This window comes from Ruditapes philippinarum, unplaced genomic scaffold (assembly GCF_026571515.1).
Source record: "Ruditapes philippinarum isolate M1 unplaced genomic scaffold, ASM2657151v2 ctg1124_1_1_1_1, whole genome shotgun sequence".
Lineage (NCBI taxonomy): Eukaryota > Metazoa > Mollusca > Bivalvia > Venerida > Veneridae > Ruditapes > Ruditapes philippinarum.
This window is the reverse complement of record NW_026856257.1, coordinates 229019-246641: the sequence shown is the minus strand read 5'-3', so window position 1 is coordinate 246641 and position 17623 is coordinate 229019. Positions and strand designations below refer to the sequence as shown.

Genomic DNA, 17623 nt, shown 5'->3' with positions numbered 1-17623 from the left:
TATGTTGCCTATGTTTAGTGAGGGTCTATCCGCCCGTTAAGGCACAAAACGTATGAAACCCTGGACATGACTTAGAAATAAATTTTAAGCTGAAATTAGGTCAATGAGCAGATAAATGTACAGTAACCAGTAACAATAATTGAGGAAGTTAATTAACTTCTTAGGACAATAGGTTCACAAAACAAAATTTCATATATTTTATCTAATCTGTGTTTACATCGAAACCTCGTTCATGTGTACCATTCAATTACCTTTATTTGCCACCAAAAAGATATATATTTAGTAAAGGTATGCATCTCGCCGCTCATTTTTCAGCACTCATCTTAATATGAACTCCATAACTCAAACTTTTTTCACCAATTTTCAATATGGTAGGGAATTAATTACTCACATACAAAAACCTAGCGGTCAGGTCTCTGTCGAGTTACGCTTGCGGTGACTTTGAGATTACAAATCTTCTTATAACTTGAAATGATTGTAATGACAGCGTTATTTCCTTTAAGAGTAATCAATTCCCTACCATTTGGTACCAAGATATTGAAAATTGGTGAAAAAATGTTAAAGTTATGGAGTTCATATTAAGATGAGTGCTGAAAAATGAGCGGCGAGATGCATACCTTTACTAAAACACCTATGGTCTTTCAAAAGGGTATTAATCCAGAAAAAGGAAGGAAATTTGGTCGTTGTAAGGATTCTGAGTTTTTTTTTCCGCTCATTATGTTCATGCTAGAACGCCAGATAATTTCCCAGACGATGTTTTATTTCATGATTAAGGACATTTTATTCAGTGCTATCACATGGAAGTATAGTAGGTTACTGTGTTTTGTAAAAATAAGTACATATTTTTTCTGTTCTAATGTAAAGTTTAAAAGTTTTACTCATTACATATGGCATATGTTAAGTATTCAATGTTTATAAATGAAACTTTGTACATGATTATGTTGTTGTTTTCACAGTGACGTATATTTACCAAAATAGTAGTCACGTGATCAACAACTATTCATATGACGGCGCACATAAGTGTGTCTCGACTTGTTCAGGTGTTCTGTGTAATTGATTAAATGAACTCGGCCTGGTGAATTTTCGTACTATTCGTTCTATAGTAAATCAGTCACATTTGACACTTAATTCTGGATTCCACTGTTCTTGATGAATTATAAACTGTCTTCAACTTTAAACATTAACACTTTCTAAGTCCAATGAGGCCCAAAATATAATAGGTTAGCCATTCTGTTGTAACACTGTTTAAATTCACCACTTTAAAAACTCCCGACAGCTGGTGGGTAGTACACCTTTAATCCTTCCGTCAACAAATGCGTTCTGGAGAATACATAAAAAACAACTTTTAAATGAATCCAAAATTTAAGTTAAGCCAAACTAATTTCCTAGTAATTTAGTGTTATACAAGTACAATCATAAAGGTTTGACAATGTCTCTAACAAATTACATTAATGGAGTACAATTTCTTAAATATGAACCTTCATGCGAAAAGTCAGACTCGGCCAACAGAATTTTACGCAAAAATTTATATTACAAATTTTGTCATATCTTTTGATTCTGTCAATGGATTTTCTTCAGATAAAGTTTAATGTTACCGGCTAATGTCATTTAGTTATTTTATGAAAGAATAAGACATTATTGCTTAAAAATTGTAATACAATCTCTATTTCTTTTAATGAGAGCATGAAATTTTGGGTTAAAATACAAGTAATCAGAATTTAATGTGCTTTTTCATAACCTTTTCTTTCAATATTGTAATAAAACTTACTGATTATGATTTTACCTATATACCATGGTAAATAAAGTAAAGAACCAACATATACACCCTACATTGTTTGCTTAAGACATCAATAAAGACAAACAGAGGTAATCTTAAGGTTAGCAAAGAGGTTACCATATCACCATGGGCTATGTCTTCTAGCCAACTCTCACACAAATTAGGGTTAAAAAAGATGGCACATACCGTCTCCCACTTTAAATCATTGAGAAGTCTTTATATAATCAGAATTAGAGAAATTTTCTCCTGATATACATCAAAATAACTACCAAATATTGCCCGAGCATTGAAAGTCGCTGCCGTCAATAGCTGAAGTTTCAAACTAGACATAAGTTATTACCTTCTCAACGTGTCCTGTGTGTGTGTATTTGCGTTTATTTATACTCGCCACCGGTTGCCCATATGGGCGAGTCCTCCAGAAGAGTATTAGTCATTTTAGATTTTTGGAGGATAGTGCAATTACAGATACAGAAAGATGCCCCAATTCCAGAAGCTTCTCCTGGTTCTTTAGCGTGCCAAGTGTTTAAGCACCCATACACGGGACCTCGATTTAAAGTCTCATCCGAAAGACTGATTAGTAATTTTAGTTGGCCAGCCCGGGAATCGAACCCACAATGTCGAGATTACAAGTCTCGCGCTCTAACCGATTGAGCTATGCGGGCTGGTTATCGTGTCCTGGCAAATCTGCTGAGCTGAAGGAGTCCTTCCATAGATCTTTACCAGGATAGGGTAAGGTCCTGTACTCAAACCGAGGCTTTGGTAACTGCATGGTCTGAAAAAATATGCAACACTAGTACATCATGTACATGTCGAAGAAAATTATAAGAGACATTTATGCTGTAATTCTGATATCTGAAAAAGAAAGAAAATAATGTCTTAATTAACCAATGGCTTGATTTGCTAATTCACACAGTAGGGCTTATATAAATATTGTGTGCTGAAAAATACATGCCTGCATGAAAGTAGCAGTTTAGACATTATAAACCTAACCTAACTTAACTGTTGTAGCAGCTACAACAACAACAACAACAATCACATCAACTGTGTTATTTTAAATGAGCCAGTTATCCATAAAGTACACTGTTTAATGATATTTCATGTGTATATGTAAATAGCAAATACATTCTGCAACACAGCAAAACATCAAGTTTCACTACACTGAAAATGCCTATATTTCCAACATGTAAATCACATTTGTCCTGTTCATTTGTCAGTTCTGCTTCATTGAAATACAAGACAATAGTGAATAATTACATACTTATTACTACAGCATCAATCCTTTGCAGAAACATCAAAACATATAATGTTTGGTCCATATGAGCGATAGGCTACTATGGTGCTTGTTCGAATCCCATGGCCGGTGCTTCTTGGGCCCCTAAGATCTCTGGAATGAGCTTGCAAATCACTTTTTTTACCAATGTAACCAATCTGAAACCACACACTGTCCCCAATTGCTTGCAATGCATAGTTTATCCATAATTTAAGATGCATTTCTCTAAAAATCATCGTTTTCTATATAAATCTTATAAAAATAAGCTATAGTAGATCTATATTGCTAGACACAGGGTGCAAAAAAAAAAATTATCAATTTTTAAACTGCTTTATACAAATCTAAATTTCATTTTTTAATTTTAAATTTATTTTACAGTTTTAATTCAATAAAATGTGGTTAATCTTTCATGCAAAAGCTCTGTGTCTTTCTCCCTGCTTACTGACACAGTAGCAGACATCTACATTTGAAGGGGAGATAACAAAAACAACATCTGTCCCAATTTAAAATGTCAAATTTTAAAATTTGAAATAAAATTTAAAATTTTCAAACCTGTCAGTTATCCTTTATTTTCCTGATTTCTATTCATGAACACAACACTGATGCAAAGTTTCATCCATATCCATCAACCAGTTCCCATTTTTCTCATTTCTTATCTTGGACTTGGCCCGGTGAATTTTCGCACTATTTGTTCTATAGTAAATCAGTCACATTTGACGCTTAATTCTGGATTCCACTGTTCTTGATGAATTATATACTGTCTTCAACTTTAAACATTAACACTATCTAAGTCAAATGAGGCCCAAAATATAATAGGTTAGCCATCTACTTTTTTCAGAAATCTTCATTCTGTTGTAACACTGTTTAAATTCACCACTTTAAAAACTCTTGACAGCTAGTGGGTAGTTCACCTTTAATCCTTCCGCCAACAAATGAGTTCCTGGAAGATACACAAAATACAACTTTTAAAGTCATCATATAACACACAAAAACTATACACATGCAATAAATACACTTTAATTATGACCAATTTATCGAGATGACTTAAATTGGGCCACTTTAAAATTTTAAAGAACTACTTTCTAGACTACAATGGGTTCGGTCTAATTCCGTACCGGGTTAAGACTATATAGATGTGGAATGACATGTGGAGAATATGGCATATGTTAAGTATTAAATGTTTATAAATAAAACATTGTACATGATTATGCTGTTGTTTTCACAATGACGTATGTTTACCAAAATAGTCCTAACCTTTTTACTTAAGACAAAATCTACCTAATGGATATAAAAAATATTCACTTGTGCATACGTGCATTATCCTTGTCATGTGAAATATTGTAAAATGACAGATGATAAAGGAGGCAGTGGTAAAAACATAAAAATGATGTATAATTGACATTTATACATTAATATTCATTATGTATTAACTTACTGCATGTCGTTAATTTTATAATTGTAAGGGCACTAATAATTGTTTGACCTTACTTTAAAATTATTTTTAATCGCATAAGGCAGACATGTTTCATGAAAACATATTTCATATTTTACTCAAACAAAAAAGTATCCTTAGGAATATAATAACAGAGACCTATACGGAAGGCCAGTGAGTGATTTAATACAAATCATTTAACGATTAACCATACATTATTTTACTGTAACATACGAAAAGATAATATTTATTTCCATTCTAACATAGTAATAAAAAGATAATTAACAAAAACATGTTGAATGTTATTAAACATAAAAGTAAGGATTTAACTCAATGCAGGATTGGAGCAGTTTGTTTAGACGCTTGCATAAATCATGGTCACAAAATAGACAAAATATTTTTTTTTCGCCGATTATCAGATTTTTTAATCCTTATCGTAGATAAATCGGTGTGAAAAGATGAATTAGACGTTTTAAATTTACATCCGTAAGGAGAAAAGGCGAGATTTTAGCATATAATCATTCAAGCGTCTTGTCCGGTATGTACCGGAATACATTATTTAGTATGGTGCTCCAATCTCACTCTAGAGTAATATATCTTACGTCATTTTGTTTATAAATATGACGTCATATCTGGCTTTATATTATGTGTTATATCCTTCCTTTTTACGCTATGCATTTATTTCATGTTATAATGCACTTAACTGCCTTACCTATTTAGTGAAGCGTACATGTTTCAATTTTATGTAAATTTACAAATTTACTAAATCTTGAATAGATCTATTATTTTGAATAACATACGGGCTAAAAATCTGGCAAAACCATCTATCAGTCTGACATAGGGTCCAATGGAATGGATTTTCTTTCATGTATAAAACGTATCACTCGTAAGCAAAAAAAAAGTGTTTATTTCTACAAAAGTTAAATCTATCTTAAAAGTATTTATTGAAGTTGTTATTGTTGTTGTTGTTATATGTAAAATTCAATGTAATTATATATATCTTCTGAATAATACTTGCTGATTACCCTATTATATTAGTTTTTTCTTCACTTATGCCCTCAACTTTTACGTATATATCTTTATCATACAATAAAAAAGAGCTCCAATGTTTTTTCAACACTTGTTCTTTTTGTATTTATAACTTAAGACAAAGGTTAGGAGGGCCCTAAGGCACCTATAGGTATAGTCCTAATTTTTGTCTTAATATTGGACTTATGACTTTTCTTGAAACGCAATTTTATCACAGTTTTGCACTTACGACTAAAATCAGTAGTCCTAAGATTCTTTATGAAAAGATCATATTATATTTTTCAGATAACCATGAAAAGTTTGAAATCCCCCATGGAGCTGTTCAGTACGACAGAAGTGAAAACACCAATACATAAAGTTCATATACAGGATGAAGATACCATTTATGTTTTGGGATCTCACCATGTTAACTTTATATTTTATTTTTCTTTATTCAGTTTAGATATGTCTTGTGGTGTTTTAATATCAATCAATAACTTACGTTCGTAAGAAGTACTGTTTTCTTTTAGGGGAAATAATTTATATGAACAGTTAAATAAAAGCAAACGCTTTCCTTAGCTTTCGACTTTTTGTCTTCTTCCGAAAAAAAATGACTTTATGGTTTATAAAAGAAATGCTTATATCCTTACTTATTTCAAGATAGTATTCCTCACACTAAATGTTTGTATAGCAACAAATGTGTATACAATACCCTAGTGCTACAAGGATTATTTTGGTCTTCATGACAAATTAATATAACAAATCTACTATCGGTTCTACTATCGAATCCAACAGTGATCATCGTATTTATTCATGCGAAACAACTTTCAATTTCGATTTGGTTTTAACTAATTTTTTTGTCGTTGTTCTTATGAAAAACGATTATTTTCTATTCAAAAGGTGTATTCGTATTCACAGTCCGATTGCTCAGAGTTCAAGTCTATTGCTGAAACAATAGCAGGTCGGAACCCATTGTGTGGCTGGTGCGTCTTAAAACAAAGGTACAACATAGAAAAATAAAGACGGGCCCTGTGTTCACAAAGATTTAAGGATCAGGATCAAGATCAAATTTAAAAACTCAAATATTCTCCATTATTTATCCTCATAGATTAAATATTCAACATTAAATTGATAAAACTGGACTTAAAATATCATGTTTATGAAATTTTAGAATAAATTTATTGTTAATTTACAAAAAATGGGCATTTACCGTTGATCCAAATTTTGATCTTGATCCTAAAATTGATCCTCATATCGATCCAATTCTTTTTGTATTTGTTTTGTTATTAGTTGATTTTAAAGGTTGGTTCCTTTGCAAATAAGCAATTATTTACAATTCGAATATGTTCCATTAAATTCTAGCATATTAAAATCAATTTAAGTTTTATAAAACAATGAAAATAAAATCAGAATCACCTGATCCTGATCTTTTCTTTGTGAACACGGGGCCTGGTGCCCAACTTAACTATTTAGAACCGATGATGTGGGAAATTCTTAAAAAATAATATACATTTTAAAGAGCTCTCCCCAGTAGAAAATTACCAATAACCGGAACCGTATTTTGCTTCTGTTGCCATCTAGCAATGAATATTGTTACATGTAGAAGAATTTAGTGTTTTGTATGGAAGTCAAAATACTATTTGTTAACATTTTCTATTTTTAATTACTTTACACTTATAGTTTACAACATTTAAAAACAAAATTCCATGTTTTAACAATTAAAACGCATGCCTCCAGAAGATATCAGAAAACCTTCCTTTGTACTAATACTTTGAAAGTTTTCTTCCAATACATTGAATAAATGAAACAAATTGAAATATCTCTTTTAAAGTTAATATTTTGATATCTTCATTTCGATAACAGACTCTTTTACTTTTATGATTTGTATACATTCTTTTATTACACTACGGAATTCTTTCGCCGGGTTGTTCTTAATTAGTACCACATGATGGTATAAGAAGATATCATGATCAAGGATCAGAACGCTTGTGATCTGGAATTGAAACAAACGGAAAAAGTAAGCAAATAAACTGTTTAGTTTTAGTGCTGTTAAGATGCTGCTTTAAAACTTTTAAAAAAATAGTGCACAATATCATAAAACATGACATAAACATCTTTTTTAAAGAGCAACAAGGAAATCTAAATGCTCGGAAGCGCCCTTCCAGTGGATATCGTCGTTATGCAAAATTCATATAACGCCATCAAAAATACCTGTTAAGGTTTCAAAGATTTCAAACGTGAAGGTAAACTTTATCTATTTATTTATCTATTCGACTTTTTTTGTATATTAATGTGCTTTTCTTCATTTGTATAATGACGCATATTCACACAATATTAAGAGTTGGCGTAACTTGAGTTACAATGTTTTTACCTTAACTTTAGTCTCAGGTGCTAAACATTAATATAAATAATTAAAATTGTACTGGTATCTTAAACAAAAATTAAAATGATAATAGTAACTATTAATAATTAAACATATTCTGGTATTCTTGTGTGCGTGCGTGTGTGTTATTTTTTATCAACAACAACACATTATTTGCTCTCCCGTGCAATATACATGTATACGAAACATTTATCATGTTGATGTTAAAGTTCTTTTTATGTAAAGTTGTTTATTTTGAATACTGCATTTCAGGTGACGATTACTTTTGATCATCTTCCAAAGCCGCGAAAAGAGGATGCATTTAAATGCAGACTTGTAAATATTAAGAACGACATCATTGCCTCGGATATGCAAGCAGAGAACAAAGAAAGTGCGATTACTTGTGCCATGCCTTTCATAAAAGGTTTTGTTATCTTTATAATACGTTTATCAAGTTTTGTTGTTCTTTGGAATTAATTGTTATCATTTGTGTTTCATCCGCTATTGAGTTGCGGCGATATATATGGATTACTTCACCGTCATCTGTCGGTCACAAAAATTATCAGGACTACTCCACAGAAACCACTGGTGCAATTTCATCCAAACTTTACATGAACGATAAATACAATATCTAGTTGTGCATACCATCATCATTTTTGGGTTGAATGATTTTTGTCAGGGTAATGGCCCTCTAATAATTTTCGTTTTCAAAGTTTGTCTGGACTACTCCTCAATTATCATTAATGCAATTTCAATGAAACTTTACAAAAACTACATGATTACAACCAGCCACACCTTACAGTAATTACTATTTTTTTTGGTATATCTGTCTGTCCATCAGATAAGCTTATCCGGACTTCTCAGAATCTACTGGTGCAATTTTATTTAACTTTAAAGGAATAATCAGTACAAAGTCTAGTTGTACAGATCATCGGTATTTTCAGGTTAAATGATTTTTGTCAGGGTTATATCCTTTTACTGATTCTTATTTTTTTAAAGTTTTGTCCGGACTACTTCTGCAATTTCAATGAAACTTTACAGAATTTATCGGTAGAAAAAGTAAAGTTAACGCCTTTTCCTGTTTAATGATTTTACCTTAGTAATGCCCTTTGAAGAAAAACAAAAGGCGTGTTGGCTTGTTCACGATTTTTTGTCTCCTACTACACAGTTTCTGCGACATGCGATTGGCTATCATCAGGCAACACTTGTGATTACTGATGGCAGCTGTTTAAATAGTGCTCAATTCTGTTTTAAAAGGCGTTTGTGATTTTGCACTTCATACACTTTATACTGTCTCCTCTTAACAAAAATAAAAACTAAAAAACTAAAAATAAAAAATTGAGTTTGTGATTTTCTTTAATGGCTTTCTTGCTTTTATGGAAATGTTTTCTCCAAAACTTTTGATTACAGGTCAAGTTAATTATGTTAAAGCAAGACTAACATTCAAATGCTTTTTATATGTGCTATATACTGGCATAAAATTTCATTGAGAGCAGCTTGTATGGCATTTGTCAGTTTTATTTCATTCATTTTATTTCTGTTTACAAGTCTTTATCGGGATGGTTTCACGAAATTAACAGATATTCAGTAAGGTTGTTATAAAAATATTAATTTATGACATGTATCAGATTGGAGCACTCATAGGCGGTTGAAAATATAATTGAAAAATGAACCAACACAATTGTATTGTTCATTTTCTCATAAGAATTTGCATATATTTTACAATCCTGCAAAATATTTCTTTCCATCATGAATTTTTAAGCTGAGATGAATCACTCATTTTGGTATTGAAAATTGTTCAATTAATAATGTTTAATCAAGAATTAATGCAGAGGAGTTCATCAAACGAAGTTTAAAATGAGCTATATACATGTATAAACACTAGAATGCAAATAACATTAGACAAAATGGACATGTTTTAACTACATTAAACAAAGACGATGCATAAACGTTTATAAAGTACTTTTTTTATTTCAGAACATATAGAGTTAAAACTTGGGGTTTCAGTCCAGACAACTTTGAATGAGAGTATCCTTATTTCAGAGGCAACCATTTTATTTTTCGAATGTATTAACTTGCACAGGTACTGTTATTTTTGTTAGAATTAATTTTAAACGTAAAACATGACATTGTTCCAGGTATCAGCTCTTTTGTGACGGAATGTATTGTCCTTCAGTGTAAAGTTTTATTTCAAAACAAATTTCGAGAATATCTTCGCCCTCCTTTAAAAATAAACATAAGTAGTTCTTTTGATATCTCAATGGCAAATGAAAAGAATAATGTTGAAAACTCACTTTAATATCGGTCCAATTACAATGACGGGGTATTAAAGTCACAGCGCATGTTGTTAAAGTATACGTGTTATAAAACTGCGGTGTGTGTCTTAAAACCTTGTCCTTTCAAGTTTTCTAATTCCAATATATTCTGGTACAAAAAGATACATCCCAATGTACTCGATGCCTTTACTAAAGAAAATCACTTACAAGAGCCCCAACGATTCAGTCCAAAAGGCCTTTAGAACTGTTCATCTTAGAATCTTCCACTTGGTCTGACAGATGCAGACAAAAGAGGAAAGCGTAGCCTCTGTGAAAGTGTTGAGCACCAAGCGTATAGTAAGCATTAAAATAAATGCATTTATGTTCTTTTTACAAGAAATTAATGTGTGTTATTTTTAAGAAATGAATCATATTATCAGCAGCTCAGACTAGATGATCTATTCCTTAATTGGCTGGTATTTGCATATGTTTTAATATAAAAGAAGCGCTCAACGCGCGAATGATGTCATGCTTTTAGGATATCGTAATAATTCTATCTTAATCGGCCTCATTCACCCTTGGACAATTCTGGAAGAAATATCGATGATAAACGCAAACAACGACTCTTATAGACTTTAGTTACTAAAGTAGAAATCAATGATAGAAAGTTTCAATCCAAAAGGTATATTTGTTCTTTTAACCTTTACTTTAAACATTCAAATAAAAAGCTTACAGACGGAATTTATATATTTTTCCTTGTTTGACACTTTATTAAAAAAAAAACATGTACATTTGAATAAAATTATTTACTGCCGGTAATTGTTAGTTTTTATAACTAACTCACCCTAAAACGGAAATTGAGCGCATAATCTTCTTTAATAAAACAATAGCCATTAGGTAAAGTGTCGACTCCCTTAACTTATTTTAAACATGTGTGATTTATATCGTTCAGAATAGAGATAAATAATCCCTAAAGAACGTCAAAAACGGTAAACTTGTTAATGTTGCAGACTCGGTTTGACTGACTTTTTTATGCCCCCGCCATAATATAGTGTTACCCTGTTCCGTCCTTCCGTCATTCCTTCATCATCAGTTTCCGTAAATTATCTTAGTAACGGTTGCACACATTCAACCCAAATTTGACACATGGATATATAATGAGGTCAAAAACTTAAATTTGTGCAAACAAATTTGGAACTAAATATTAAAACATCTGAAATTCTGGCTGCATGCGGGGGGCATCCGTGGCGTGACGACACATTTCTAGTTTCATAATCAGAAAAATCTTCGATAAATAAAAGAGTAAAACAGCACAGTTTGTAAAACATTATACTATGTTAAAATGTGACGACGTTTGTATACGGTAACATTGTCAGGTTTCGTTGTATTCCTATCAAATACCTATGGGTAGAAATAGTGTACCACTCGTGGCCGATATGTTGCCTCTCATCAGATACACAACAGAATGTTATAGAAGCATTTATAGCATTTCCCGATACCGTTATGATATTTCTAAACTGGTAAATACTTATTTGATGGTACTTATATCTATCCTAAAGAACTTAAATCTAATAAAACAAATTCTTGAAACCATACTACAAAATGTTTGGATCTTGGTCTTCATATTAAAGTCGATAACAATACTGTTCATACAAAAATCTACCGTAAGAGAAATAGCTTTGTATAGTAAATTAATCCCATCGTAGAAGACGTACCTCATGTAACATCTTACGGGATATATGTATTTCATTTAATTAAAATCGCATTTTTTGTAGCCATGTAAGATTTTAACGAACGGAATATTTTCATTAGAATGCTTCTAAAACAGGCTACCGCTGTCGTAAATCACCGAACAGTTTAACTAAATGTAATGATCGTAATTTCGATCTTATTTAAAAAAATTTATAGCGATTGGACAACACTTATGCGAATAGGCCTGATTTCTATGGGGATATGATCTACAAATTCCGTTAGATATTGTGGTATTTTTCTGCTGCCTTTCTAAAATAATTAAAACGTTTTATTAAATTACGTCATGACCTTACTATTAAAAGACCTCTGTTTTCATATTTTGTATTGTGTCAATTCTTTATTTCATTTTGTAGATGCGGTGACTGTATAGAAATATCGAACCACCAATGTGGCTGGTGCAATGATGCAATGAACTGTATGCCACACAATTCGCTGTGTAAAAGTCAGCTTATAATTGAAGTAAGTCTTTTTGTACAATGTTTATATATCGTGATAATATTGTGTTACTAGTATTGCTTGCATGAATAGATATTAATATCATGATGGTACTTAAAATACATGTACTATTATTACAGATTAAATGTAACGATATAAAGTGCATATGAAATATTGATTAACATAATGATGAATAAAAAGCACGTTATCAGAATGTATATGAAAAATATATGAAACATAATCGCATGTGAATGCGATATGATTTGAGGACTAAATTAATTTTGGCAATTTTGGGTTTATTCATTTTATGTACTTAAAAACATTCGAATCTTTCCATATCGAACTCATTAAAATTGTCAATAAAAGCGCGTCGTATTTTATCCATTTGTTTTAAATCGTTTAATTAATTCAATTTAAAATGAAATAAATGTAAGATCCTATTGCATAGATATCTGTACACAGTAGAAAACTGTAAGGTATCTGGACAAGCTGCAGGCCGACGAAATTGTCTACATTTAATTTTAATAGAACTTGTATTCAAAGTTATCTCCGTTTTGTGCTATAAACTTACGATATCATTTTACATTTACGTTCGTTTGCCATGAAGTTTCTACTTACTGTAAGTATCTTCCCTCTCCTAGTTTTTATTTTGCACTCCTACCCTTTCCCCCTCCCCTTGTGGTTTTCTATGATTTCATTTTTGGATAATTTATAATGTCATACCGTTCTAGGTTTGCCCGTGAATCTTGTTTATTTGATGTCCTGCTGGAATCTTTGCTGGTTTTGGGATACGTACACTGAATGACCCACCTTTCTTTTTTTATCATGCTTTTCTATTTAATAACCTCTGATACCCTTTCAAATTCATCTCGTTTAGTCTGCACATTCTTTTCATTAAGAGCATACGCTTTATTTTACTTGGATACCACACACCGCTTACCAAAGAAAGGCACTAACGTGCCAAAATCGAAGGTTCCATGATAAATGCAGTATGAACACGTCTGCAAATGTTTATAAATTCAAAAATTTCACAATTTTTGTGTTAAAATGTTGAATTCTTCATTTGTCGGTGCTAGGGGCGTGGATAGTTACTTGCATTTTCCTAAACCGTCCAGGAAAAAATCAATTAAAGCCAGCTTGCTAATTCAATTTTGTGGTTTTGGGCGGTATTAAGGGATTCCGTTTTTCTCTATTCAACTGTGGAAAAAAGGCAAAGTCCACTGGGTCGAGGTCCGGTGCCAATGGTAAGTGCGTCAGTATCTGACGACATTTTCTAGTAATAAGTTAGGAACCGCTGAACAAAGGCTTGCTTATCACTGAAGATCTACAGTATGATATTTACTTACTGTCTTACTCCTGAAACATGTTTTAAAGTTAACGATATGAATGTAGGATTTCAGTCCATACTGTGATCTATTGGTCCAACCAGCAATAAATCAGCTATGTCATTAAAATCAAGGTTCCTCAAGACACCACTGTATCATTCAGTGCATTTAATTTTTATGTAAATGTCTACTGGTCTGCACGCAGAACTTGATCGCCTTTTGTCCTCTACCTTCGTCATTTATGCCGATTATGATTTCAAAGCGTTTTCTTTTTCCTTTGTTGCGGCGGATACGTAACTATATATTGATTTTTTTTTAATTTAACGATTTATTATTTCTACGTTTCTTTAAACCATCCTGGTATCTACTTTACTGAAATGAAATTGGGGAAGGTATTTTCAATTTAATTTAATTCAATAGCTTAATTGTACAAGAGGTTTCCGGCCTATGCACAGTGCATATAATATTCAAAACAAATTAACATTACTGGTGATATAGTAATGGTTAAATTTCTAACATAATTATACAGTACATTCTGAATTTACATTATTCAAAACATTTTAGGAAATTATCTTTTTCTTTCATTGCATACTAAAAATACATAACGATATAACGTATCAACGAATCGTCTTTAGTTGTCATTACAGAGTTAAACTTTTCAACAATTGGGTATTGATAGTATTACAATGGTATAAAAATAAACGTAAATTTACATATTAAGAACATATACGATAAGAAAGTGATATTCATCCTCTAATTAACATCGATTCACAGTACATACAATGACGGTGTTCTCTTTCAATATTAAAAAGTCACAATTTTCAACCATTAAACCATATGATGAGCTTCTAAAACTAGCAAAGCACTTTCTATACTTGTCTATAGGATATATGATGATCGTAATTCTTATATGAAAGAATAAGTAAAGTACACGATTTACTGGGAAAACCCTTGTATATCTTTCATCTGCGGATATTTATTAATTCACAATTACACCTTTACCATGTTTAAATGTTGAATCCTGCTAAAGCCGGTACTATTGGGATGTGGACGGTAACTTGCACATTCCAATACTCACCATGAACAGGTTAAATCAAACATAGCCTTTTGAGTTTTGCTGTTTTTGGCGTTCTCTGGGATTGCGTTTTTCTACATTTCATGTGATCGTATGGTCAGATATAAAAATATGAGCTTTTGTGATAAAAAAATTATTTTACTGAATATTTTTCTTTTAAATTAATTTTGAATATTTTAAAAATCAGTATCCATATTATAGCAGAATAAAAATTAAAACGTAAAGAATGAGGCCTATGAGTAGCTTTTGTAGTTATTTTGCAACATTATTTATGTTTCTTTCCATGCTAATTTTTGTTGTTTTCTTTTCTAGAAAACGTTTTGTCCACAGCTGACAGATTCACGTGGGCGCCTTTATGTACATGCCGGTACTTTGACCTCTGTGCTCTTTCAAGGAAAACATCTTCCAAAGGTAGGAAATTTTAATTAATGTTAAAACTAGTGCGCATACATCAGGCTAATGACAAACGAATTTAACCAGTCTGTCAGAAATAAGATTAAAGATAAACAGAAAACACTTTTTTCTTTTTTTTAAATTGTAATAAAGAAAACTATTGAGCAAAAATAATTTAATACGTTTATGTATATTATTCTGAATAAGTTATTGCATGTTATTTATAAGTGCAGATATGGATATATCATTAGAAGTCCATGTAGGCCAAATATCATGCAGTAAATCCCAAAAGCACGCGAAATGTCTGCCTTTCAATTGCAAATCAAAATGTAACAGCAAATTGATGCTTTCTCTAATTGGTTGGTATGATGAAACTTTTTAAATCAACAATGTTTTATACACGATCAGAGTGATTCGTCTCACTTATTACACAAAGGCATCTTAATATCAACACCTTTTTAGTCTATTGTTTTCAATAACTAATTCCCTTGGAAGATAAATCATGCAGGCAAATAAGATCACATGATGGTTGTGCTGTTACTTACTTATCATTCTCTTTATCACCTTAATGCACTTTTTTGCGACAGTCACTAGTGACACCGCCTTCAATAATAAATTAACTGGTTTCATAACATATTTTATAAAAAGATCAAACAAATATTATTACAGAAGTCGGGTGTTTAAGGTATTGAATTAACATATGGTTGTGTGGCTGCAACTAAGATGTTTGACAGAAATTGTAAAGGTCAAGCGGATGACCTGCATTTTCCACAAATTAACTCTTTGTCTTCTTTTGTTGTTTCACTAAAACCTTTTCATTTTGTTACTGAGTAAATAGCTGTTGATATACGTGCTTTCTTTTTACATTTTAATTGCCCTGAAACGTATAAGTGCCCTAAAATGCCCAGGTAATTTGTCTACCCACAATGACACATTTCGACAATAATTATCCTGGAAAAAGGCTTGCCAATGAAAGCTTGATAGAAATATAAACTCTTGCGATGCACATCATTTCACCAGAGAGCCTTTTGGACTGACCTTGAACATTTTTGTTGATATTTTTTTCACATGCATAAAGCCGCATTTTATCAATTTCATAAAAAAAGAAATACAGGTCTTCATTTGTTTGAAACATGTGTATCCTATCGACTTCCTTTATTATTGTGCTGTCCAGACAACCAAAATAAGTTTTAAAAGCGTTAAATGTCTGCAGCCGAATTGTGGCGAAATCGAGAGTTCGTTTCTTATTTACATGCGTTGATTACTTATAAAAATATCATATTGTTTCTAATTCAAAGTCGGATAACAAGAACTTCTACGCTTGTAAGATGAGCACAACAGCGTTATCCAGAGCTTCAACAATCAACGATTCAGTACTATGTAGCATATATGTAAGCTAACTCGATTTTATTTAAATTCCTGATATTTCATGTTACTAAAAAATGGCGGCCATTAATACTTTCGTTATTCTTACGAAATATTTCTTGGTTGTTTACTTTCTATTCTTTTGTATGTTAGCATAATATTTGAGTGAAAGAAACCTTTAGCAAAAAGAAGTTTTAAATTTAGGAGAAAAATATACTTATTTTTGGGACGGGCGAATTGTAATAGTAGTTATCAAGGAAAGTAACTGCTTCCAGAGTTCGAATTTCATTATCTCGTACTGTCCATGAATTTCAAAAGATGTATTTTAATCGTAAAATTCTTTATATGTTCGTTTATTTAGTAAGATTCGCTACATTAGTTTCACATCTGGTATACCCGTTCCTATGCATAAAAAATAATTTGTAAAGCGATTGTGGGATGTGCTTCGACCCACAAATAGTTTTGTGACGAAGCGAATAAATGGGGTTACGCCATGTGGGGCCTGAAAAAAAATCTGCGTGTCTGTTTCACGAAATATCTCATCTTCTGTCGCCAAACATTCTAATTATCGTTATCAAAGAAGAAAATTGATGAAGTATGTTTTGATATTTATATACTTTACAGTTATTTGATATATAGTTCTTGTTTACAGCATACCCTTTAGCGTTTCTACTTATAACTAAGACTTTCTTGTCAGTGATAAATGATATGCATAAGGCTTATAATAGAAAATACCTGTACATTTAATCCATTTTGTAGGTACCTCATTTGTCAGATAGTCCACTTCAAGATGAAACAACTGAAATTTACTATAGTTCTCATTGGGCAAGATCTTCAAATTTAATGGATGACTTCAAAAATTATGGTAATTTAATATCATTTTTATGAATCTAAGTCAGTGCAGGAAAACTCTAAAGGTCTGTAAATCTTTTATGTTCATCTTGAAAATTATAGAGCCTTACCTGTGAGAATGAATACTAGTAATCATAATTGTTATGTAGTTATCAAAAGAATAAAGATATTTTAGTACCGTGATGAAAACAGTGAGTATGGATATTTCCATAATATTTAAGCTGAAATGTTACCTCATGTGTTAACAAGGTTTACTATTTGGCGGCTGTGACCTAGTTTTTTCAATAGGAGATGACTCATGTTCAATGTCGTACGAGAAATT

At 31.6% G+C, this 17623-nt stretch overlaps 1 protein-coding gene across 1 annotated transcript; it reads left to right on the top strand.

Annotated features, from left to right (window-relative positions):
* Positions 1-7614: 7614 nt before the first annotated feature.
* LOC132745991 (uncharacterized) lies at positions 7615-17337 on the top strand. Its single transcript, XM_060735026.1, has 6 exons — positions 7615-7730; positions 8123-8273; positions 9827-9932; positions 12210-12315; positions 15004-15102; positions 17209-17337. The coding sequence occupies exons 2-6, from the start codon at positions 8219-8221 to the stop codon at positions 17335-17337; spliced, it is 495 nt and encodes a 164-aa protein (XP_060591009.1). The 5' UTR covers positions 7615-7730; positions 8123-8218.
* Positions 17338-17623: the final 286 nt, after the last annotated feature.

Bases quoted from the DNA above. Each gene is read 5' to 3' on its own strand.
- LOC132745991 (XM_060735026.1), top strand. From the start codon at position 8,219: ATGCAAGCAGAGAACAAAGAAAGTGCGATTACTTGTGCCATGCCTTTC. The intron at 8,274-9,826 runs GTTTTGTTATCT...TTTTTATTTCAG, and splicing joins TGCCATGCCTTTCATAAAAG to AACATATAGAGTTAAAACTT. The intron at 9,933-12,209 runs GTACTGTTATTT...TTCATTTTGTAG, and splicing joins GAATGTATTAACTTGCACAG to ATGCGGTGACTGTATAGAAA.